Genomic DNA, 10,958 nt, shown 5'->3' with positions numbered 1-10,958 from the left:
TGATGCAATACTACGAGTCCCAGGCCACGCATAGCATTGAACACCAGAGCCCCCAGACAATGCAGAGTATAGCATCACTGGGAAGAGTGATCTCTATTTGCAATATATGTACGTACATTTGGTGACTAAAAATTTCATTTGGCTCCTAACTTTTGCCACCAATGGCGCCTAGGTATTTTTTTTTAGTCTGTATTCCTGTACTTTTGTTGTCTATGACAGGACCAAATTGAGTGTGTAGTAAATCTCAGGGTATGTTCACACATGCCGTATTGGCAGCGTAATCTCCATCCGTTCTGTACGCAGGACAAAAATATAGTTCATACACTGCGTACGAAAATACCCTGTGTATTTGAACGCAAGTGCATATTTTGCATACGCAGCATGTCAATTTTAGCACCGTATACGCAACTGATTCTATAACATGGAGTCCTATGGCCCGGCCAAAAACGCATAGAAATGAGGTACAGCAGTTGCGGATGCTACACGGAGCGTAGAAAACGCTGCAAATACGCCATGTGTCTACATACCCTTACTGCTACCTCTTCTATCCACAGAATGTTTGCTAACCGCCTTCTAAAGTGCCTCCATCTTGTGCGTTCGCTTGCCTGATGCACAAGATGGCTGCCAGAGATGTTTTATACATCATTTTACCAAGTACATAGATAAGTGTTGCTGCATAGCCATAACTATACACAGAAGAAACAAACAACAACTCAAAGATATTTCATACCGTTGATGAGCAAGAAAAGATCCGATGAAGACGACTGCAGTATACTGAGTATGGCGTTTCCGGACAGGACGCTCCCGGGAGAAGAGGATCGTAGCTGGTGGAGGGTCGTTCCGGACAGGACGCTGGAAAGGCAGAACGTGTAGACGCAGCTCGCAAAAAATATGGAAAGACTGAATCTCTGTAGAGTCGCTGTTTATATTCCGGGACGTCACATCCTGGGTGTCTCCCTGTGGAGAAACACGCCTATCTGGCTACGCTGCAACGCCCCTAGATGTGTGTCGAGTCGGTACACTCCGGCTGTTTGACATGGAGCTATCAACCAGCGAGAACGAGAAGTGAGTCGCCGTTACATCACTGGATCGCTCCTGCATCGTTCTGGAGTTGCTGTGTTTGACGTCTCTACAGCGACCTAAACAGCGACGCTCCAGCGATCTAGTTTAGGTCGGCTCGTTGTCTATATTGCCGCAGCGTCGCTGAGTGTGATGGTACCTTTAACCATATTGTACCCAGCAGATGTTTGCTCACCCAAAAGCTTGATGGCATTCTGGAAGGCTGCATTCAGATGCAAAAACTCAGGCGCATAGCTTCTTTCCTGACCCCTCTGGCGCTGCCGTCCTGACCCCAAAGGTGGTCTAGATGTTGCGGCAGTGTCAGAGGGGTGGGGTAAAGGGAACTCTAACTCATCACCTGCAGCTTCAAGTGACGAAGTCCGCCCTGCTGCTCCAGCGCTGGTGGATGGGGCCGAGGGATCAAACAAAAGGGAAGGTACAGATACAGAGGGGTCGACGTGGTCCCCGGTGGCGGACTCCTGAGAGATCGCTTCAGAGGGGTGTAACTCTGATGCAGGCCCCCGAGTGCTGCAGACAGTGCTGTTAAAGAAGAAGAAAAAAAAAAAATTAGTATCTTGATATTACAATTGCCCTTGCTGCCAAAAAAATATGAAGGTTACACAATTTAACTGTTTGACTCAAAACATGTGGTGTTGAATATTTACCTCCTGCTCAGCAGCATCGACCGGAGGAACGACAGGGCTCTGGCATATTTATACCTGCTCCTGCGTCCTCTAGATCCACTCGGGGCCTGCATCTCCTTGTTAAACTCCCTCTTGAAGCAATCCCTGAGTGACCGCCACCGCACGATAACCCTGTTACCTGGAAAGATAAAGCAAAAATTGGTTACTATACAACACATTAAATCATGCTAACATAAGGTAATGAAGTGTGAACACTTACGCGCTAGATCCTGAGCCCCAGCGTCAAGTTCCTCCCAGTTATCCAGAACAGCACTGCACACTTCCTCCCATAGCCGTCGGGTGACGAACTGGTCATCATGGCGGCGGTCCGACATGTTCCACAGCGGCTCCCGACTTTGGACCGCTTGGATGAGGGTGTCTACATCTATCCCCTCCTCTTCCTCAGCCTGTTCGGGAGCACGCTGTGAAGCCTTTAACAAAAGAAAAAATAAAAAGGGAAAGATTATACCACATGAATTTTACAGTTTACTAAACACCAAACCAAAAAGGAACTTACTCTTCGGTGACCGCCGTGAATAGCATTCCGACGACAATGGGAGGTGCTTTGAGGAACTCTACGTCGAGCCCCGAATTGTGAAGACTAATAAAAAAAATAAATAAATAAATTATGTGCTTGGATGGAGGCATATGTACTGTGTGTGTGCTGTGCTGAATGTTTGTGTGGGGTGTAGTGTGTTTTATGTGAGGATCTGTCTCTGCAAAACTTACATTATGTGCTCCCGCTCCTCTCATTTCTCCACCCTGCCCGTCTCCTTCTGGAAGCCCCTCTGCTTCATCTTCCTGTGAAAACAGAATAAATACATATAGGGTTCAAAAACATATGTTACCAGAGATGTACCCAAAAAAATTTATGAAGAAAAAAAAAAATCACCTCAGGTGGCTGACGATGTGAGGGGGGGATCCCAGAAGAAGACATTATGGTCCGGTTTTCTAGCGTCTGTCTTGGGTCCCTAAGAATCTGCAAGTATAAAGAGAGTTCTAAGCTTCTGGCTGCCCTCTGGGACTCGCGCTCCTCCAGACGCTTCTTCTCCTCCCAGGTCAGCTTATTGTAAGGCTTCCACTTCCTCTTCTTCTTGGACGGGTGCCTTCGATGCCTCTTCTTGCCCAGCTCTTTCCACTCTTCGTCTTGCTGGGATTTGCCACGGCCCAGCTGCCCGGGCTTGGGATAGTCGCCCACCTTGACGCCTTGGTCCTCTTTTACAGGGCAGGACAGGGTGGAGGGATTTCTCTGGCACTCCCCTCTCTCCTCCTCTGCTCTGGGTTGCCACCCACTATCTTCTTGGCTGGCCTGCAGGGATCCCCCACCTGCCAAACTTTTGCAGGGCAGGCTTGGCTCCTGAACTCCTACTTCTGTCATGGCACCCCTGCAAATGCAGTGTGGGGTGGAAACAGTCACTCCTGAGGGGAAAGCTTCTGCTAGTAAATGCAGCTCGGTTCACCAGGAAATTAAAAAATGTCCATGAGGCTCTAGGGGCAGAGAGATCAACTTGCCTGGAGGCGGCATCCACCTTGCCTGACAGCAGCTGTGTCTTGATAGAAGCTGTCCAAGCTGCACTGTGTTCTTCCCACTTCAGCATGTTGACTACAGGCTGCACTGGAATGCAGTTGTTCTGCACTGCCACCAACTGGCGGCTGCTGCTACCACACGCAGGAGAAGCAGTCAAGCCCCCGCCTCCTCCTCCCTTCTCTTGTCTCTGCAAAACTTACACTATGCGCTCCCGCTCCTCTCATTTCTTCACCCTGCCCGTCTCCTTCTGGAAGCCCCTCTGCTTCAACTTCCTGTGAAAACAGAATAAATACATATAGGGTTCAAAAACATATGTTACCAGAGATGTACCCCAAAAAATTTATGAAGAAAAAAAAAATCACCTCAGGTGGCTGACGATGTGAGGGGGGGCTCCCAGAAGAAGACATTATGGTCCTGTTTTCCAGCGTCTGTCTTGGGTCCCTAAGAATCTGCAAGTATAAAGAGAGTTATAAGCTTCTGGCTGCCCTCTGGGACTCGCGCTCCTCCAGACGCTTCTTCTCCTCCCAGGTCAGCTTATTGTAAGGCTTCCACCTCCTCTTCTTCTTGCCCAGCTCTTTCCACTCTTTGTCTTGCTGGGATTTGCCACGGCCCAGCTGCCCGGGCTTGGGATAGTCGCCCACCTTGACGCCTTGGTCCTCTTTTACAGGGCAGGACAGTGTAAGGAGGTTGCTTTCCCTGCTCCTTGCCTGGAACCACTTAGCCAGACAGCTGGGTTGTTGGGGGGAAGACTTTCTGCCCTGGACAGAGGGGACAGGTTGACTGCTGGGAAAAGAGAGGGGAGTGGTCAGAAAAGTGCGGGAGAGAGAGCGCGCCAGAGAGGGGACAGCGTGCCAGAGAGAAAGCAGGCTGCAGTGCCGCGCTCCCCATGACAGAGTGCTCCCCGTGAGGGCACTGAGGCTGAGATACCCACCAGAGTGACGGCTGGATGTGAGGGTGTAGATTTGGAAGCCTCCAGAATCAGAGACAGTGACTGTGCAGCCCTGGTGACCGCAGTGACAAGCAAAGAATCCCTGGTGACCGCAGTGACAAGCAAAGAATCCCTGAGTGTGATAAGTAACTACCCAGAGTGTGTGTGACAGCGTTAATACAGGGAGACTGTCAGCCTGGTGCATAGAGGCTCTTGCAGAAGCAACGAGACTGTGCTATTTCCTGGTTTCACTTTCACTTTGCGAAGAACAGATTGCAGAGAGACTTAACCCCGGACCTTCCAGGAGACACAGAAGAGACTTCAGGATCCCAAGCCCTGCTGGTGACTGTATCCACATTGGGAAAAGGACCCTCCAGTCAGGACCTCCCTGGGCTGATAAGTTACAAGAACACTCGTTAACCCTTTGATTCCATTTAACTGTTTACTGTTTTACTTGACTATTAACCCCGTTTACTCCATGCGAGGAGAATTTTACCCCTGTTAATAAATCCCCTTCAACAGTTGGTCTGTCTGTTCCGTGGTGACATACGCAACCCTGCACTCTATTACAACAGGGTGGAGGGATTTCTCTGGCAATCCCCTCTCTCCTCCTCTGCTCCGGGTTGCTACCCACTATCTTCTTGGCTGGCCAGCAGGGATCCCCCACCTGCCAAATTTTGCAGGGCAGGCTTGGCTCCTGAACTCCTACTTCTGCCATGGCACACCTACAAATGCAGTGTGGGGTGGAAACAGTCACTCCTGAGGGGAAAGCTTCAGCTAGTAAATGCAGCTCGGTTCACCAGGAAATTTAAAAGTATCCATGAGGCTCTAGGGGCAGAGAGATCAACTTGCCTGGAGGCGGCATCCACCTTGCCTGACAGTAGCTGTGTCTTGATAGAAGCTGTCCAAGCTGCACTGTGTTCTTCCCACTTCAGCGTGTTGACTACAGGCTGCACTAGAATGCAGTGGTTCTGCATTACCACCAACTGGCGGCTGCTGCTACCACACGCAGGAGAAGCAGTCAAGCCCCCGCCTCCTCCTCCCTTCTCTTGTCTCTGCAAAACTTACACTATGCGCTCCCGCTCCTCTCATTTCTTCACCCTGCCCGTCTCCTTCTGGAAGCCCCTCTGCTTCAACTTCCTGTGAAAACAGAATAAATACATATAGGGTTCAAAAACATATGTTACCAGAGATGTACCCAAAAAAATTTATGAAGAAAAAAAAAATCACCTCAGGTGGCTGACGATGTGAGGGGGGGATCCCAGAAGAAGACATTATGGTCCGGTTTTCTAGCATCTGTCTTGGGTCCCTAAGAATCTGCAAGTATAAAGAGAGTTCTAAGCTTCTGGCTGCCCTCTGGGACTCGCGCTCCTCCAGACGCTTCTTCTCCTCCCAGGTCAGCTTATTGTAAGGCTTCCACTTCCTCTTCTTCTTGGACGGGTGCCTTCGATGCCTCTTCTTGCCCAGCTCTTTCCACTCTTCGTCTTGCTGGGATTTGCCACGGCCCAGCTGCCCGGGCATGGGATAGTCGCCCACCTTGACGCCTTGGTCCTCTTTTACAGGGCAGGACAGGGTGGAGGGATTTCTCTGGCACTCCCCTCTCTCCTCCTCTGCTCTGAGTTGCCACCCACTATCTTCTTGGCTGGCCTGCAGGGATCCCCCACCTGCCAAACTTTTGCAGGGCAGGCTTGGCTCCTGAACTCCTACTTCTGTCATGGCACCCCTACAAATGCAGTGTGGGGTGGAAACAGTCACTCCTGAGGGGAAAGCTTCTGCTAGTAAATGCAGCTCGGTTCACCAGGAAATTAAAAAATGTCCATGAGGCTCTAGGGGCAGAGAGATCAACTTGCCTGGAGGCGGCATCCACCTTGCCTGACAGCAGCTGTGTCTTGATAGAAGCTGTCCAAGCTGCACTGTGTTCTTCCCACTTCAGCATGTTGACTACAGGCTGCACTGGAATGCAGTGGTTCTGCATTACCACCAACTGGCGGCTGCTGCTACCACACGCAGGAGAAGCAGTCAAGCCCCCGCCTCCTCCTCCCTTCTCTTGTCTCTGCAAAACTTACACTATGCGCTCCCGCTCCTCTCATTTCTTCACCCTGCCCGTCTCCTTCTGGAAGCCCCTCTGCTTCATCTTCCTGTGAAAACAGAATAAATACATATAGGGTTCAAAAACATATGTTACCAGAGATGTACCCCAAAAAATTTATGAAGAAAAAAAAAATCACCTCAGGTGGCTGACGATGTGAAGTGGGGCTCCCAGAAGAAGACATTATGGTCCTGTTTTCCAGCGTCTGTCTTGGGTCCCTAAGAATCTGCAAGTATAAAGAGAGTTCTAAGCTACTATACAAAAGGATAGATACAGCTTTCGGGACTTTATACTTACATCTGTTTTCCAAACTCTTGGGTCCTTGCTGCGTCTGTCTTGGGGGGCCTGCCTGCGTCTGTCTTGGGTCCCGTCTGTCTTGGGTCCCTAAGAATCTGCAAGTATAAAGAGAGTTCAAAGCTACTATAACAAAAGGATAGATAAAGCTTTCGGGACTTTATACTTACATCTGTTTGCAAAACTTGGGGGGCCTGGCTGCATCTGTCTTGGGTTCTTGCTGCGTTTCTCTTGGTTACCTTGCTTGGTCCCAAGAATCTTCCAATTTAAACACAGTTTTAATTAGAATGATTATGTATTGGTATGCCAACATACATTTTTATTCCCCTACAAAAAGATTATTACAAAAAAAAAAAAAAATGTGTTAACTGTTCCCTTCAAACTTGATATGCTTGATGCACAAGCTGCAAAACCGTCCACCTCCTGTTTCCCCAAAAAATTCCTTGAAAGCAACACCAAAACTACTTCAAACTTGATATGCGCCATGCGCATTTTGCTAAACCTACCCCACCCCCCCCCCCTCCAGACACAGTTTCAACCTTATAAAAAATTTCCCTCATTCACAGTTAAAATACCAATACCCAAAAATGATAATTATGGTTACCCTACAGTTACTATTTTCTAAAACCAGATAACATTTTCTAGACCAAAGGTTTGCATTCCTCATTTGTATATAGAACCTCAAACACCTTTATTGAATGTAGACCCAGTTTTAAATTTATCTTGAAATCATACTACGGACAGTTTTGTGGAATTTTTATTACAATTTTTTTATGTTTCTTATTTTTTTTGGTGGAAAGTAGGAGCTACACTGCTCTTTATTTTAAATACCAGTACAGTATGTTAATGTATGAAAAATAACAAAAATGCAGGGCACACATCACACGGCATTTATACACACACCACACACATGTCACAGCACAGCCATTCAAAATACCAGCACAGTTTGAAAAATAAAAATATGCAGGGTGGGCACACACACACACACACACACACACACACAACTCATGCTGGATGGCAGTACTCACATCGCAGGCTCTGGCAGGGTCTTGCTGGCTGCTAGCAGGGTCTGTCTTGCTGGCAGGGTCTGTCTTGCTGGCAGGGTCTCTCTTGCTGGCAGGGTCTCTCTTGCTGGCAGGGTCTGTGTTCTCTCTTGCTGGCAGGGTCTGTGTTCTCTCTTGATGGCACATTGAGGAATGAGGCCCACCTGTCCTGTTTATATAGTTTTGGGGTTGTCTGGGCAAAGTATCTACTTTTTGGAGCATGCTCAATTGAAAAAAACGGATTGGGGCGAGGGATCCGCCAAATGACGGTTCGCGACGGATCCGTCGCCCATAGACACCCATTCTATGAAATGACGGTCGCGACAGATCCGTCGCGAACCGCCAATTAGGCGCAGACAAAAAATGTTACAATGACCGTCAATGTCTAGACAACGTCCGCCAAATTTTGGCGGATCCGTCGCATGGCGGATGGAACGGACGACCATCCGCCACAATCCGTCGCTAATGCAAGTCTATGGGAAAATAGCGGATCCGCCAAAAAAAAAATGGCGGATCCGCTATTTGAGGAAAATGGCAGTTTCTGACTGATGCCAAACAACTGAAGTGTGGAAGAGGCCTAATGCGAGAAACTCAAGCATCAATACCTGGCACTGCCGCCGGCACTCGGGACCGGAGCGTTTGGCTGTATGTATTTCTATGCAGCTGCACGCTACGGTCCGAGTGCCGGCAGTAGTGCCGAGTATTGATGGCCGAGTTTCTCGCATTACACTCGCAAGTGTGACCCCGGCCTTAAGCTCTCATACATTTAGGTAGAACACCTGGCACTGACTGACAGCTCGCTGAGCAGCGTATCAGTGCAGAGCCAACTGTCAGTCAGTGTCAGGGCGCATTTACAGGTGCTGATCGCCATGCTTCTGTGACTGAAAGCTGGAGGCTGCTGGGTGGAATAAAGTCCATTTCCTCCCTGTAGCCGGGACCTCAGTGCAGTAGCCACACAGCTATAGAACGCTATTAACCTGAAGATTAACGCCTTATCAGGACAGTAGCGTTTTGGGACATGAAAGTGTAGCGCCCCCACTGCCGCAGGGCCGAGGGGTACCCGGTACCGGGTCTCTGAGTCTCTGCTCTGGGGTTGTCACGGTGGCTAGACCCGGTCCGTGACCCTGCTGAGGGGCGTACAGTGATAGATGTAGATAGTGGTGGTGGTGCGGTGCAGTAAATAACGAGGACACCAGGTTGCAGTCTCTTTACCTCTTTACTGAAGATCTCTGGGTCCTCAATCCGGAATACGGTTAACCAGGCTGCGCAAGTCCGGCCGGTCCGATGGCACCTCCAGAGTTCTCTTTGCAGGTGGAAATCTATGCCTTCCTGCTAGCGCTATGTGTTGTGGTCCTTCCCTGCTGTGCTTACGGAAATTCCCCACAACTGTTGTGTCTGTTTCTTAAGTTCCCTCACAACTCGATTAGATGATGTTCTGCTAATCTTCTGTCCCTCCCTGATGTTACGGTTAGGACGGCACCCGTATGACGGGTAGGCTCGGAGCTCTTCCGGGACCCTAGAGTTGCCCCTCTCCACAAGTTGCCCCCTATGTCTTCGTAGGTGATTTAGGTGAGACAGCCCGCCTATGACTGACTGTCCTGCCGTTGGTTTGAAGTATTGCTTGAAGCTAGATTTATGAATACTTCCTCGGCGTTCCGGCCGCCGGTTGTGCGCCTCAGTAGGATGTTGCCTCGGTCTCACAGCACGACTCCTACTGGTATTCTCCTTGTTGCCTTGATCTCGTTTCTCACTCAGCACAATCTATCTCGCTTCTAATCCTTCCTTGGGCACCGCCGCTATGCTGAACAGGCACGGTCCCGTGACGTTCTCTCAAGTTGCCAGGCTTCTGTCAGGATCCCACCCCCAACAGGGGCCCTACCGAATCTTCCCCCACAACACCCTCTGCCACAAGGTGTTGCCTGGTTCCAACCCAGTCAGCTTTCTGATCTAACTTCCTGCCTGACCCCCAGTTTACCCACACGGTGAGGAGTGGCCTAATAAATAGCACCCTTAGCTCCCCCTGGAGGCCCGACTGTGAAATGTATTGGTGTCTGTGATACCTGGTCAGATGAACTCCTTCAGTGCCATCAGACGTACCATAGCCCCCCTTAGCGGCGGAGCCACAGTACTGCAACGACCAGGACTCTGGGGCGCTGCAAAAGGTTCCCTTTAAATGTCCGAGTCTGATCAGGATAGGATATGCTTCGAGCCTCACAGATCTCAGTCTCGGATAACAGATATGGGATTACATCCATTGTACACTATGGGGACTATGCTGCCTAAGGCCTGTCCCACACGTCCAGATAATTCCGGTACCGGAAAAAAATCGGTACCGGAGTTATCCGTGTCCGTGTGCCGCCTGGGTACCACACGGACCGTGCAGGAGAGACAGCGCTACAGTAAGCGCTGTCCCTCCAGCATGGTGCTGAAGCCGCCATTCATCCGTTCTCTCCAGCGCTCGCTGGGGAGAAGGGATGAAAATTCTTTTTTTTTTTTGTTTTTATGTGTTTAAAATAAACTTTAGGGCATCCTCCCCCCTCCCACCCCCTGTGCGCCCGGCCGCCGGCATTAAAATACTCACCTGCCTCCCTCGACGCTTGCTCTCCGCCCCGCAGCTTCTCCTGCACTGAGCGGTCACGTGGTGCAGCCCATTACAGTTGATGAATATGCGGCTCCACCTCCCATAGGGAGGCACACGGAGACACGGTCCGCAAAAAATCAATGACATCTGCACAGATGCATTGATTTCAATGTGTCTGCGTGTGTCAGTGGCTCCGGTACGTGAGGAAACTGTCACCTCACGTAGCGGAGCCATTGACGTGTGAAACCGGCCTAATGAAGTAAAAAGACGGACATTGATTTTGCCAGAGGAGTTTCATCCAGACACATGTTTCATGTTAGTATGAGACTTTCTCCCGTGCAGAGGCTCCTAACCAACAAGAAAGATAAGTGGCAATTTAGTAGGACTGAAGTCCAGCTTATCTGCAGGCCTCAGGGTAGGATCACACAGTAGGCGCATGGTGTGATATGGACGCTTTCTGACAGAGTGTACATATAGAAGGCGGTGGTTTGCTTCCACTATAAGGCCTAATTCAGAAGTCCCAATCTTTCTCATACATAAAAACGATCAGTGTTATTGATCAGATTTATATCAGAGTTTGATCACTGTCAGTTTTTACCATCAGTTAAGAATGACGGATGTTTCTCAAGCTTCTATCAAATAATGAACGTAGAACAGACAGCACACAGATGGCATCTGAGTGCTATTCGATATTTTTTTTCTAGGACCTATAGGCTTGCATTTATGAGTTTGATCCGTAGCGTGAATCAAAAT

The 10,958-nt window shown here is 49.5% G+C and overlaps 1 protein-coding gene across 1 annotated transcript; it reads right to left on the bottom strand.

The window, feature by feature from the left end:
- Nucleotides 1–923: 923 nt before the first annotated feature.
- Nucleotides 924–6,613, bottom strand: LOC143765705 (uncharacterized). The gene is made up of 9 exons (XM_077252645.1): nucleotides 5,429–6,613; nucleotides 5,267–5,338; nucleotides 3,633–3,719; nucleotides 3,471–3,542; nucleotides 2,635–2,721; nucleotides 2,472–2,543; nucleotides 2,260–2,343; nucleotides 1,963–2,173; nucleotides 924–1,881 (listed from the first exon to the last, which is right to left on the bottom strand). The coding sequence occupies exons 1-9, from the start codon at nucleotides 5,912–5,914 to the stop codon at nucleotides 1,721–1,723; spliced, it is 1,332 nt and encodes a 443-aa protein (XP_077108760.1). The 5' UTR covers nucleotides 5,915–6,613; the 3' UTR covers nucleotides 924–1,720.
- Between the last annotated feature and the right edge of the window lie 4,345 nt (nucleotides 6,614–10,958).

The sequence above is a fragment of the Ranitomeya variabilis genome, chromosome 4 (assembly GCF_051348905.1).
Source record: "Ranitomeya variabilis isolate aRanVar5 chromosome 4, aRanVar5.hap1, whole genome shotgun sequence".
NCBI lineage: Eukaryota > Metazoa > Chordata > Amphibia > Anura > Dendrobatidae > Ranitomeya > Ranitomeya variabilis.
The sequence above is the reverse complement of the archived record's forward strand: the minus strand, read 5'-3'. Positions and strand labels throughout refer to the sequence as shown.

Bases quoted from the DNA above. Each gene is read 5' to 3' on its own strand.
- LOC143765705 (XM_077252645.1), bottom strand. From the start codon at position 5,914: ATGACAGAAGTAGGAGTTCAGGAGCCAAGCCTGCCCTGCAAAAGTTTG. The intron at 2,722-3,470 runs GTAAGTTTTGCA...TTATACTTGCAG, and splicing joins GAGGAGCGGGAGCGCATAGT to ATTCTTAGGGACCCAAGACA. The intron at 2,544-2,634 runs GTGATTTTTTTT...CTGTTTTCACAG, and splicing joins CACATCGTCAGCCACCTGAG to GAAGATGAAGCAGAGGGGCT.